We start from the raw sequence: 15,051 nt of genomic DNA, 5'->3' as shown, positions 1-15,051 counted from the left end.
TCGAGAAAATCGGTCCAGATTTAGATATAGATCCCATATATAGTTTCGTCCGATTTAAGGTAAATGGGTCTCCAAAGTCCCTATATATCTTTCGATTTGCACGAAGTTTGGCATAATGTACTGAATTAGGTCAAGAATGACGTGTGCCAAGTTTCGAGGAAATCGGTTCAGATTTATATATAGCTCCCATATATATTTACGTCCGATTTAAGGTAAATGGGTCTCCAAAGTCCCTATATATCTTTCGATTTGCACGAAATTTGGCATAACGTACTGAATTAAGCCTAGAGTAATATCTGCCAAGTTTGGAGAAAATCGGTCCAGATATAGATATAGCTACTATATATAGTTTCGTCCGATTTCATGTAAATAGTGCCCCAAAGTCCCTATATATCTTTCGATTTGCACGAAATCTGGCATAACGTACTGTCTGCCATATATATATATTCGCCCGATTTCAAGTAAATTGGGCATCAAACTCCTCATGTTAGTCAGATTGATATCAAATTTTGAACAACGTATTGAGCATAGAATTACGTAGTTGCGTTTTCTAGAAGTACCGACATAGCCCAACGGATGACCTCTTTATACTTGTTTGAAGTCGATTGACATACTTTATGGATAGATCTAGGTAGATTCACAGTTACATATTTTTTTTCATCCAATTTTATGTTAATAGTCCTGTTTAATATACCCATAGTGGTGAAGGGTATCATATAGTCGGCCCCGTCCGACTTTACTACTTTCCTTACGGGTTTTTCAATGATTATCCGACCAAAGATTTAATTATTTTAAAAAACATTTTTCAATTTAAATTTCTTCCCCATTTCCGTGGACAATGACCGCCACATCTGGTATTCTACTCCGTCCTCATTCACTGGCTATCATTTATCCTTTCCGGCAAAACTATTTTTCTTCTCATCTTGTTGTTGTGTATTGTAAACATCGTACGTGAATGACAAGAATATAAGTATTTGCTTACTTCAAGCTCTTGTGGAGAATTCAATTGTTTTCTTTAAGTGTGTGCGTGCGTAAGTTTGTATTTATGTGTCTGTTACTTGTTTTGGTATTTGAAGTGGTAATTTATCACAACAACGATACAAGATTTCCGCTTAGAGAGAAAAGAGAGATATAAAGAAACTTTAAGAGGATAATCCTTTTAATGTGTTCAGCATGTTTTTTTATTGCTATACATGGACATATCACGTTCGTTCCTTCATGTATATATGTGTGAGTTTGTAAGTAATGTACTTATTACTAAAAACTATAGATAAACATGTGACTTCTTGATACACCCTTGGGAAATGGAAACTATTGAAGATCCTGTTTGTTGGCTGCATGAAAAAATAATCTTTAAAAAATCCCCACCTTATGGTAGCCTTTAAAATATCCACGCCTGGTTTTAGCCTCGAAAAATATTATTTAAAAAATCCCCACCTTGTGGTAGCCTTTAAAATATCCACGCCTGGTTTTAGCCTCGAAAAATATTATTTAAAAAATCCCCACCTTGTGGTAGCCTTTAAAATATCCTCGCCTGGTTTTAGCCTCGAAAAATATTCTTTAAAAAATCCACGCCTGGTTTTAGCCTCGAAAAATTTTCTTTAAAAAATCCACGCCTGATTTTAGCCTCGAAAAATATTCTTTAAAAAATCCACGCCTGGTTTTAGCCTCGAAAAATATTCTTTAAAAAATCCACGCCTGGTTTTAGCCTCGAAAAATATTCTTTAAAAAATCCACGCCTGGTTTTAGCCTCGAAAAATATTCTTTAAAAAATCCACGCCTAGGTTTAGCCTCGAAAAATATTCTTTAAAAAATCCACGCCTGGTTTTAGCCTCGAGAAATATTTTTTAAAAAATCCACGCCTGGTTTTAACCTCGAAAAATATTTTTCAAAAAATCCACGCCTGGTTTTAGCCTCGAAAAAATATTCTTTAAAAAATCCACGCCTCGCCCTGAAAAATACGTACTTACTTAGCTGGCTGTGACAGAACTTTCGTTCCATAAGCCGAGCTTAAAAAAGATTTCCAGGCGCGTCGGTCTTTTGCGCAGGTTTTCCAGTTTGAAAGATCATATTCGACAATGTTGTCTTCAACTTGATCTTTTCATCTTATTCGTGGCCTTCCCCTTCTGCGCGAACCATCAACTGGTTCGCTTTTATATGCCTTTTGTGCTGGGGCATCTTCATCCATACTCACAACACGGCGATACTCACCGTCAACGCGGGTCGGCTCATAGATCTTTCGGAGAATTTTTCTCTCAAACACTCCAAGAGCTACCTCATCTGCTTGCGCAAGTACCCATGCTTCAGATCCATATAACAGCAAGGGTAGTATGAGCGTCTTGTAGAGTGTGAGTTTGGTCTGGTGAGAGGTGGCCTTGCTTTTGAGTTGCTTGCTCAGACCATAGTAGCATCTGTTGGCCAACTCTATCCTTCTCCGAATTTCAAAACTGATGTCATTAGTTCTATTTATGGCGGTACCAAGGTATGTAAAATCTTTGACTACCTCGAAGCTGTAGTTCTCAAGTTCCACAGTTGGTCCGAGTCTACAGGACGTCTTGCGCGTTGATACCATCAGATTGGTCTTCTCGCTGTTTAATACCAGACCTACTTTTGCAGACTCCTTCTCAATTTGTTCAAAGATGGCTGTTACCGCTCTCAATGTTCAACCCATTATATCGATGTCATCGGCGTAGGCGAGTAACATGTGTTGTTTGGTGTACAGAGTGTCATTTCTGTTCACTTTTGCCTCTCGTATGACCTTTTTCAGCAGGATGTTAAGGTCAAACGACAAACTGTCACCTTGTCTGAATCTTCGTTCGGTATTAAAGGGCTCCAAGAGATACTTTCCGACTTTAACTGCTGATCTTGTGTCAGTTAAAGTTATCCTGCATTGCCGAATTAATATTGCAGGAATGCCAAACGCTGACACGGCTTTATACAACTCTGAACGGATAGGGCTGTCGAATGCGGCTTTATAGTCGACGAATAGGTGGAATGTGTAATGTGATTTTCGTGGTTTTTTTTTCAAGGATTTGGCGAAGAGTGAACATCTGGTCAAAGGTGGATTTGCCAGGTATGAAGCCACATTGGTATGGTCCAATAATGTCATTGATCATTAGCTGCAGTCGTTGAAACAGCACTCTGGATAGCACTTTATATGCGATGGAAAGGAGACTTATTCCTCTATAGTTGGCGCAAATCGTCTTGTCTTCTTTTTTGTGCACGGGATACAGGATGCTGAGGTTCCAATCATTGGGCATGCATTCCTCTAGCCATGCATGCTCCTTACCAGCATCTGATCAGTCTTGAATAGTTCGGCTTGTAACCCATCGGCATTCTCTCGTGAAATAACGTCTTCGCTGCTGACACACAATAAGAGAGAGAGATCAAAATCTTTGTGGGGATCATAACAGGTCACTGCAAGATTAGATCTCTCACTTCGAAGTGGGACTCCAGTGGTCGTCTATGTGAGGACGAAGAATAACTAGAAACAATTGAACACATCCTCTGTAAATGTCCATCGCTGATTAGCAGAAGACATAAACATGTTTGGAAGATATGAAATTGATAATCTAGCCTTCTTCTCCAAAATAGACCCAAACCAGATCATAGGCTTTGTCAAAAATTAGACATGGCTAAAATGACATTTCTTCCGTTCTTCTTCTCTCGCTATCTTTTCTCCTTGCTCCTCCACTCTCTCTTTTTCTTTGCAGGTAATATAAAAGGATGATCACAATGGACAAAGCCTCCGAGTGGACTGTTGTTATTAACAACCGTACCTCCCTAACCTAACCCATCGGCACCTGCTGCTTTATTATTCTTCAGTCGATTGATTGCTATTCTGACCTCATCTTGGCTAGGTTGTATACACTCTATACCGTCATCTATTATTGGTTCTGGGGTATCCTCTTCACCGCTACTTCCTTCCTTCCCTCCTGATCTTCAGCACGCTGACTGCATCTGTCACAAGGTTTCCTTCTTCATCTTTACAGGAGGACTTCATTCTGACTCCTGTACATCTCGATTTGCTCACGCTCACGTTTTTCTTGTTCTTTCTTCCTTTTTCTGAAAATACGTTTCTCCTCTCTCCTTTTCTTCCGATAATTCTCCATCGCATTATGTATTGCTACTGTCTGCAGGGTTGTCCTATATGCTGCGTTTTTCACATCAGTAGCATTACGACACTCCTGATCGTACCATGGGTTTCTTGATGGTGGTCTTTGGTATCCAAGTGTGTGGGAGAATGGGCAATTCTCTGCCATTGTGCTTCTATATTATTATCGGGACAAGGAGTGCTTTCGTCAAGCAGCTGGGTAAGTTGAGCGAAGTAGGCTTCTGCTATCTGTTGTGTTGGCAGCTTTTCGACGTCGAGTTTCCGTGTTACATTAGATCGCACCTTTGCTGTTACATTAAGACGAGTGCGAACCTTGGCTGCCACAAGGTAATGGTCCGAAAACGATATTCGCTCCTCGAATCGATCGAACGAAACACTGGATGAATGCCTATCACAACATTATCGATTTTATTTCTCGTTGTTCGATCGGTTGTTCCTGAAATATTAATCTTAAAAAAAAATCCACACCCTATTAAAGCCATGAAAAAATATTTTCATTACTAGTACCCCAGTTAGTATCATGTTGCTATTAGCCACTCCGTTTTCTCGCCAAAATGAAATAGACTAGAAAATATGTTTTACAGTAAATGCAATGCTTGTAAGAGCATTGAGTTTCAAACTATTTACAAAGAAAACAATTTTGAAAAAAAAAAATACAAAAAAAAAAACTTAATGACTGACTGCAATTGTTTGTTGTTTCTTCTTCTGCTTCGTCTTGGCTGCATTGTTCCAGCCATGGCTGCATTGATTCGTTGGTATTATTTTTTTTCGGCGTCGAATTCAAATGTTTCCTAACTTTAAGCAATTTTTCATTTTTATGTGTTTTCTTTGTGTCCATTATGTTCAGTTGCGTTTGCTTCTTCTTCTTCTACATGGTATATATGTGTTGGCAGCATTTTAAAAGCTTTTCCTTGTTTCTTTCTTAACGGAGGTTCGCGTTGCAGCTTCTCCTACTCTCCTCCATTGAGATGCAATGCAAAAGTTTTTGACAATGCATTACAATTGTAGAATACGACTTTAGTTTTTCCCATATGTGTGTGTGGTTAACACACACATACACATCCACCAATACCACCGTCCTCCCTCAAAACATAGTTTTCTTTGCGGATCATTTAGTCCTTCTTTCCCAATCCGCAGGCTGAATGCATTTGTCTGCCACGATGCCAGTTTGCCTCCCAGCCATTGTCTGTGTGTCTCTGCCCGGCAGATTTTTCTTCGTTTCGTGTTTTGTAGTTCGCCTCTTTTTTGGCTTTAGGAGCAATGAAATGAGCTTTATATTACGGCTAATTTGGCAGCCAATGTTCTTTTCCGCCGCCTGATGCCGGAAGTTAAATCAGTTTAGAATTATTTTTCATTAATTTCTCTTCTTCTTCTTCATCTAGTTGTTCATTTGTGGCGGATGGTATTCTAGTCTATTTTTATTATCAACATTAACTTTGATGGGAAGTTTTTCGATTTGAGAGAAAAGCATCGCATGTGTGTCAGTGTGGAAAAGTTTAAATTGCTTCGATGTATACGTGGGGAAAATAAAAACTTCGAAAAAACTCGATAATTTTTTAGGCTATAGCAAGACGTGGATTTTTTAAACATTATTTTTCAATGGCGCGGATTAAAAAAAAACCCAACAAAGCGTGGATTTTTAAAAAAATATTGTTTCAAATAGCCAACAAGACGTGGATTTGGTCCCGATGGTATAATACCGGCCATGCTGCAACACGCAGATGAACGTATAATATCATTTCTGCAGGACATTTTTAGAGCTTGTTTACTTCTGTCGTACATACCAAGTCTATGGAAAGAGGTTACCGTGACCTTCTTCCCGAAAGCCGGGAAGCCGATTCATACGTTACCTAAAGACTATAGACCGATTAGCCTTTCTTCCTTTCTACTAAAAACTTGAGAAAGGTTACTACACTCAGAAATTAGAAATACCATTGACCGTAGTAAACTTAGTAAATCCCAGCATGCCTACATCAAAGGCAGATCAGTGGATACAGCTCTGCATGAGGTGGTTGGATACATCGATAAGAATATGGAGTCCTCTGGCTACACGTTGGCAGCATTCCTCGATATCGAAGGAGCTTTCAATAATGTGAAGCTAGAGGCCATCCATTCTACTCTCGTAGGCATAGGTATTCCCTCACTCCTTACGGAATGGATTGATAGAATGCTGGAAAGCAGAATTATCAACTCATCCTTAGGAGAGAGTTCCGTGAGGAAATCTGTCAACAGAGGCACACCTCAGGGAGGAGTACTTTCCCCCCTTTTGTGGCTTCTGGTGATAAATGAGATACTTATGAAATTCAATCACCTTAGGATAAAGGCGGTAGCCTATTCCGATGATGTAGTCTTGCTGGTTGGGGGTAAGTTTATAACGACAATATTAGACATCCTGGAGGGTGCCCTTTCAACCCTGTCTAATTGGACTTACACTAAAGGTCTTGGTGTAAACCCCACTAAAACCGAACTGATGCTCTTCAGTAGGAAGCACAAAATTCCTAGATAGCAAGTTACTGTGGAATAGGAATGTTGAGGGACTCTCCAAGAAGGGATTGCTGGCACTCTATTCATGCAAGAATTCCATAGGCAAGAGTTGGGGATTGAGACCCGGAATTATACACTGGCTGTATACGACAATCGTCTTACCCATACTTACTTATGGTTGTCTTGCCTTGAAATCGCTGAACTATGGTCATGCCAGCATACTAAACATAACGCCAGGTTATGACCTCTTTAGGGGGGATAGTCATATCAGTGATTACATTCGCCCCCACCCCCCCCCCCCCACAGGGACTTTAATGACAACAAAGTTGAATTTCCTAGTAGGAAATCCTGGACTAGTGGCTCCCTACCTCTGCCAGATCTGTCAATCTTCACAGACGGGTCCAAGATGGAGGAAGGCACAGAACTCATATAAACTCAACAATGACTGTAGCGTTTTTCAAGCAGAGATTCTCGCAATCACGAAAGCGGCCGAGATAGTAAAAGCACTTAATGCCGACATTACGGGACCGGTGACTATTTATGTAGTCAGGCGGCCCTGAAGGCGGTGAAGTCGCATACTATAAACTCGAAAGCAGTTCATGATTGTAAGACCGCTCTGAATGATATACGACAGATAGTTGGGCTATGCTGGGTTCCAGGACATAACGACATTGAAGGGAATGAGATAGCCGACGAGCTTGCTCGATGGGGGTCACAGTCGTACAGTCTTCTGATTGAGAGATCTGTGAAACCCCCCATTAGCTATTTCATTGGCAGAATCCGTGCGTTTCATTGCGAGGTAGTCGGTAACAGATGGCTAAGGGAACCTCCTTGCAGAATCTCTAAATCTATCTGGCCAGAATTCTCTCGTAAAAGAACGTCTTCGCTGCTGGAACACAGCAAGAGGGAGATCAAAATCGTTGTGGGGATTATTACTGGTCACTGCAAAGTTCGATCTCTCACTTCTAAGTGGGACTCCAGTGGAGAGGATTACTGTCGTCTATGTGAGGACGAAGAAGAACTGGAAACAATTGAGCACATCCTCTGCAAATGTCCATCGCTGATCAGCAGAAGACATAAACAGTTTGGATAATCTAGTCTTCTTCTCAAAAATATACCCTAACCAAATTCTAGGCTTTGTCAAAAAATTGATTTGGATAAAATAATCTCTCTTCCGCCCCCTTCCTCTTACTATTTCTTCATAGGTACACTTATACATAAAGGATGATCACAATGGACATAGTTTCCGAGTGGACGGTTGTTACAACAACCGTACATCCCTAACCTAACAAGGCTTGGATTTTTTTAAATGCTTTGATTTAAAAAAAATTTTTCAAGAATCCAACAAATTTCTCATTCTTTTTTACGAACTAAGGTTGAATGATTTCCAATGTGTGGATTTTTTAAAAATATTTTTTTTTCAAGGGCTTGGATTTTTTATACAATGATCACAAATTTAAAAACAAAATATTAAATATCATAATTTATTACAAAATTTGTGCTAAATTCGAGGATTAATAAAAATGTATATTATATAAAAAAATACAAATATTAAAAGTAAAATAAAAAAATATAAGATTAAAACTAATGGAGGGATTATTATTTAATAAAGTATTCACAAATCTCAACATGGTTTATGAAAAAATAATTATAAAAGAAAAATATCGTCAACGTGTATGGCTATATATCTGGAGCAATAAACTACAAACTTACAAAATAGTTCATAATACTCATATCAAATAAGAAAAAGGGAATGTATTTCTTTTTTTAGTCATTCTCTCAAATTCAATTCTTATGAATCTTCAATTTTCATTAATTTATATAACATTCTTGTGTCTTTGCGATCTTTCCATTCAAGCGGATGTATGCTCTTCAAGTGTGTGTACAACGATGAACTGTAACGAAATGTTTCACTGCAGTAGAGGCAACGATACAATTCCTGACCGGTATGTGTGGCCATGTGTTCCTGCATACAACGACGTGCCTTAAAGGTCTTATCACACAGCGGACATTTGTGGCAAGTAGGCGATTTGACATTATTGCCACCGGCTCGCATCGAATGTGTATAGTACATGTGACGATATAGATGTCGGCTGGAGCTGTAGGCACGATTGCATAGTTGACATTTAAAGGCATTCGGATCCAAATGCAGTTGCATATGATCGGCTAAATGCCAACGTTGTTCCAACTTTAGTTGACAACATTCAACGTAGAATGGTGCCTGCGGATGTTCCAAGTGAAAATGCTGTTGTAGCAGCGTGTAGGTGGGATATTGGCCATAGCAGACCACACACTCTAAATTTGGTTTCCAGCGGGCAATAATTTCATCTAATTCTTTGGCAGATTTTTTGGATATTTTTGATTTGTTCAATGAATCTGGGGTACGACTGTCCATGACACCAACACCGCCGCCATTTCCACCACCATCAGCACCACTTTCATTACCCTCAGAGTGTTTGGAAATTTTATGTTTTAACAAGGCTTTGGATGTATTACAAACCCGACCACATATTTCACATTTAAATGTGTTGGGATCCAGGTGGACTCGTGCATGTTCGGCTATCGATGAACGTGTAAACAATTTTCGTTGACAACATTCTATGTGTGATTTCTCCTGGGGATGCACTTCCTTAAAATGTTCTCCCAAATGGGCCACATTTGCCACCACAGCATTGCAGAGAGGACAATTTAGCGTTGAACGCCATTTGGTTATATATTGATCCAATATTTCGCTGGGTGTACGATTTCTTGAATTCTCCTGTTGGACAGGTGGCGCTTGGCGACTAAAGAACTGATGCATATGTTCCAACATGGTATTTTCACCCATAAAATTATTATCACCACTTGTATTCAATTGTACCGATAACATTTCGGCAGCTGCCATTGATATATCTTCATCGCCACCATAATCCATATCAGAATGTGAACTATCATCTTCTTGATTTATTTCATCTTCTGTAAGGTCAATGGGTGTAATACTAAGCTCTGGATTTAGACCAGATTTTTGTACGCCCATATTGAATTCACCATTTTGGGCCTTTATCATATCGACAATGGATTTAACATAGAGTTTGAAATTATTTTCATTAATTTGATTTTGTACGGCATCATCATTATCATCCGAATTTTTGTAATTATTTTCTTTATCACTTTGTAATGCCTCAAAGGGGTTTATCGCTGTGTCACCGTCATCATCTTCATTTTTAATTGAATTTGCAGCTGCTGGTCCAGTTTCTTCTTTTTCCTCCTCTTCGAAATCTTGTTTTACAGGCAATGGCAAAACATCCTCATCGTCGGCTTCTTTTTCCGGTTCACCTTTTAGTAGTGTGGATTGGGCCAATAATATGGATTTTTGAAAATTATCAAATTCACTAATCTGTCGCCAACATTCCGAGCACATCACCTTCAGGGGACTTTCATGTATGGGTTCTAAGAACTGTTGGAAAAAAATAATACAATTAATAAGTGTTTTTTATAAGAATTTGTTCTACTTACCATGGTGTGGAAATACTTAATAGTAGTTTGATAAACTTCCATTTTAAATTGATCATTTTCATCGTAGAGTTCTACGAAATCGGTACAACTATTTATACATAAACGGCACCAGTTGAGGTGCGACATTTTTGATGGCATTAATGTTTGGAACGGCGTCTTCAGGACGTAAAATGTTTGTTCTGTAAAGAAATAAAAAAAGAGAAATATAAACATTATAGATATGAATAATAAGAAAAAATCTTATATAACTGTCAAGATAAAAATGTTCTTAAAAATTGCCTAACGTAAAAACTTTTCTCTCGGATATTCTTAGCTGAGCCCAGAAAAAAAAATAAATTTCGCAAAAACCTTTAAATATAGATCCATGTTTCGATATAGATGTATTATATATATATAGCTTTGAAAAATTTTAAGGCACTTCGAAGGCTTTTTCCGACATGAATGTATGAAATTTGTTATGTCAGTATCCCAGAGAATTGAAAAACTCTTCGCCCATATAAAAATCTGGCCGATTTTAAGCATTTTTAAGGCCCACCTCATGTTAGAGGGTACAACAAGTTCTTCTCGGTTGTTGTAACAACTTAAATGTAAACTAGTACTTCTTACTTATTGCTTTGTTCCGACTCATATGTTTTAAAATTCCGAAAGGTTGCAATTTGTTGAAGAGATTCAATATATCGTGTGGCCCCAGGTTCACATGCTTGGTATGTGTTAGACATGATGACTATGGGAATTGAGGGCATAATTTCAGTGCTAAGAATACAGTTGTTGTAACAGTTTGGCTGCCTCGTTTTCCCAGAAATAGCACAATGACATAACAATTTATTTGCGAATGGGTGACTGCTATTCAATTGAAAATGGTATCGGATGCTTAATGTGCATGATAAGTTTGGATAATGGGTAGGATGATGGGTTTTTATTTGAAGTGATGGGATTAATGTGTAGTGGTCTTAGCCACAGATCAATGAGACGATGATCTGTGGGTTGAAGTGGACATGCAAATAAATGACCTGTAACATGCGGATCTTGACTGCAAATGGATCTTGATTTAAACGCATTTTGGATGACTGATCATCATGATCGGTTCTTGTCTGAGTTCTCAACGATTTAGACAGTGACAATCGGTCGATGTTAGATGAAAAAACTTTCTGGATGTCGTTGCTATATCCCTTGACGTCCTTCCAAATGTGTCGAGGGGATGGACGCTGAACCACTACATGATGGTTGGGATGCGTGAACAGATGACCTGCTGCGACCTGTATCGGTTAAGTCCAAAGAGAAGATGGGGTTAGGTGAATGGGTTTGGCTGCGCAGTTGAACAGGTGCAGCGTATCATGTCGAAATCTGCATCAATTCGTGCCCAATATGAATTGAGGCGGCTACACCATCCAGACCTTAGTTGCGCCAAGACCACTCTGGCTTGTGGAGGTAGCTGTTGCTCTTCTGCAGCTATCATAGGCGAATGATCTCCGAGGATAGTATCCATACGATATTCTTGAATTACTTCCTTAACTGCATCCGTGTGAATTCGATTCAATCCTGCTTGATAGGACTGTTGATCTAGAAGCTCTCTTTTGTACCTCTCTCTCCATATCATGGAGATCCTTCCTGACATGCCTAGGTGGTGGGTGCCTATCCATTAGGTAACGGTTTGGATGACTACTAGTATAACCTCCAAGCAGTTATTGCATCGACAACATCTTGTTGCGTTGACGCACAGGAAGGATCTTCGTCTCTTCATGTAAGTGGTCCTGCCAGAATGCCGCCCTGAAGATTGAAGACCGCATAGTTTACCACAGAACGGCCTATTGCTGGATAAGTCGTCAACAAGGTTTCCTTGTCAGCTCCCCAAGTGCAGTGGCTTACGAAGACGACGAATAAGGTTGTTGCACGAAAATCTCAATCAATTGGATCTATCGACCGAATATGGTATCTATCGACCTTTATGTTGGAAAGAGAGCTTCATTTCAGCCGTCCAATTGGTTCTTCACATGAGAGAAACTCACTCATGAGATATATATCTAATTATAGCCAATTGGGTTAAACATTTCTTCGTAGGGTCATTTTCTACTCAAAAATATTATATTGCTCCCAAATTGGTTGAAACACGTGCTCAAGCTTCTTAAAATACCGATCTTTGTGGTGTTGCGTTATATGGGGGCATCCTTTAACCAATTAGGTGATAGCCATCAAAATACCGAATATTTGGGGGTACCGTTATATGGTCAAACTTTGTCATTTGTCGTAATTCCAGAAACAGTCTTCTTTCAAAGCAAATTTTGTTGTAGCGATATATACTTGTCCACACGCACCTACAATTGCTTGCACAGTGTCGGCATGTTATTGTACAACCTTCGGAAGTGTGTTAATGATTCAGAAACCTTAGTTTTCTTTTTAATTTAATACTCAATTTCGTTCGATTCGAATTTTACAAAAACAGACTGTCATCGTCCCTTAATTGAATGGTATCTAAATATGTTTCGCAAATAAGTATTCCACAATATTAAGTAGAACTCGTAATGTATGCACTCAAAATTTAACTGCAGAAACCTTTCGATTGGAACGAACAACCACCACCTTATAATCACATGTTAAAAGGACACAACATTGAATGACATCATATACATACATCACATCAACAATTTGTGAACACAGTATATAAGAGGGATGTTTTTTATACTGGTACAATATTCTAGAGGCAATTATAGATCGTTAATAATTAAGTGCTGCAACATGAAATTAATGATGGTGGATGGATATAGCTAGCAACTACCGCAACTAACAATACATTGTTTCTTAAGGATACACTTATGCAAAAAAATGGGACTCTTTTGTGGAATAACATATATCGGTTACTTTTAGTATAGACTATTTTTCGGTATTGAGAGCGAAATAGTTTTTAATGGCTGTAGAATATATGTAGTGGAATTGTACTACGTGTGATTGTATAAAGAAGCAAATCAATCCTACTGGTGTGTCCGTGTGTATGTGCAGTAAACAGGTAGTAAAATCCTTAACAATACAAATCCTTTGCAGGAAGTGTAAACCTGTGTCTGTAATGAAAATATTATTAAATGCATTTAACGACTTTAAAAGATTTTATACCTGTGTTGGAATGTAAGTCTAATGTAAGATGAAAATCCTATGTATGCTATGTAAATCATTAAAATACCTCTGAATCCAAATGTCTTAACTAAAAGACGCTTCTGTTTTAGTACTTTATATTAAAATTGTTAACTATGTAAAACCAAAATTGATGACTAAGCATATAGTGGGAATAAAATACAATATGGTATTTGAGTTAATACCATGACATTAAGTGTACATTAAGCCATTGTAATTAGATCCTTTACTCGTAAACTTAAAAAAACACTATCTTTGAATACAACAACACTTAACACAACGGTGTATCATAATTTTATATGAAAGACTCCATCACAATTCTGGAAACCTGTACCCCAAATTCCATCTTTCATTCTTTAAAATTCTTTTTACATACATAATGTATGTAGCAAATGTAATATTTAATGATTCTAGTCAGGTGTGACACATACACGAACTCGTATGAAATTCTACGAAAAAATGAGGCCAATTGTTTTTAATGTTTTTTTTACTTTATATATAAATACACGTGTTGGATGTTTTTCATTTTCACTTACCTCTAACTTCAAGTAAATTTAATAATTTGTTTATTTATAAACATTTAATAAATTAACTTCCAATAAAAATTATGTTTTTCTTCTAAAGAAATTAAGAAAAGAAATGCTAAAGCCAAACAAAAAGAAAATACTAACTAAAATGCACAAACAACTCTATTTTCTCTCTCAGTGAATGACGCTCGTTCGCTCTCTCTCTCTACCAGATGTTCATAAACAAAGTAATCGATAACACACAAGAAGAGCGATTGTTTGCTATCGATCATGGTAGTGTTATGGTGGGTGTTGCCAAGCACAATTATTAAGGAAGAAGGTTTTATTAGGGAATACATGTTTTAAAAAAAGATTTTTATTGGGAAAATTTTTGTAAGAAACAGTGAACTATTACTTTCTTTTAATTAGAGAGATTATTTTCAATTTTCTTTTATAGATTAAATTATTCTATTGTAAAAATTATGACTACGTGAATAATAGAGTACAACAAGAAGGCTGGTTGGAGTTGCCAACCACATACATATGACTTTGCTTTAGTGGGGTTAACTTATTAGAACATTAAAACATACTTTCAGGCGTTATGTTGTTTACTTATGCAAAATAAATGGAAAGTCAAAGACTTAATTTTATACAATTATTAAGGAATATGGTTTTATTAGGGAATAAATATTTTAAGAGTAGATTTTTTATTGGGGAAACGTTTGTATAGAAGACAGAAATATTTTCTTATAATAAGAGAGAGAATTTTATATTTTTTATAGATAAAATTATTCTATTGCAAAAATAATACTGGGTGAATAATTAAGTAAAAAAGACTGGTTGGTATTGCCAACCACATGTATTTGACTTTGGGGTAACTTATTAGAAAATTAAAGCATACATTCAGGCGTTATGTTGTTTACTTACACAAGACAAATGGAAAGTCAAAGAAAATGTTCTGGAACGGAAAGCTAGTAAAAATGGCAATACTCGATGGCAATACTTCAAAATCAACACAACAGCCTATTAAAAGTAGGCATTCCTGCTTACCAGTTTTACTCGGCCAAATTTCTCGAGTAAAAATTTTACAGCGAAAAACCATTTTGTTTTGTTTTCTCTAAAATTTGATTCAACATTTTACAAGTTTTGTAGAATCTTTTAGGTTCTGGAACGAAACTTTTTTGTGGATATTTTAGTCATTCGGGATTTAGAAGACCTGAAAATAAAAGATAGTGAAGGATACAGGTATGTATGTAATATAATTCTGCTGTGTAAATATTTTCAGGAGTGTTTAGATGCTATAACAGTCATCATAGCCATAAGACAGTT

The 15,051-nt window shown here is 37.5% G+C and overlaps 1 protein-coding gene across 1 annotated transcript; it reads right to left on the bottom strand.

The window, feature by feature from the left end:
• Positions 1-8,390: 8,390 nt before the first annotated feature.
• On the bottom strand, positions 8,391-10,272 carry LOC133332718 (transcription factor grauzone-like; the record flags this gene model as incomplete). The annotated part of the gene is made up of 3 exons (XM_061541094.1): positions 8,391-9,635; positions 9,759-10,034; positions 10,094-10,272. Coding segments are annotated over 3 exons (1,700 nt in total), but the record flags the coding sequence as incomplete, so codon positions are not given.
• Between the last annotated feature and the right edge of the window lie 4,779 nt (positions 10,273-15,051).

This window comes from Musca vetustissima, unplaced genomic scaffold (genome assembly GCF_032173495.1).
Source record: "Musca vetustissima isolate MV318-11 ecotype Yass unplaced genomic scaffold, APGP_CSIRO_Mvet_v1 utg24933, whole genome shotgun sequence".
Lineage (NCBI taxonomy): Eukaryota > Metazoa > Arthropoda > Insecta > Diptera > Muscidae > Musca > Musca vetustissima.
The sequence above is the reverse complement of the archived record's forward strand: the minus strand, read 5'-3'. Positions and strand labels throughout refer to the sequence as shown.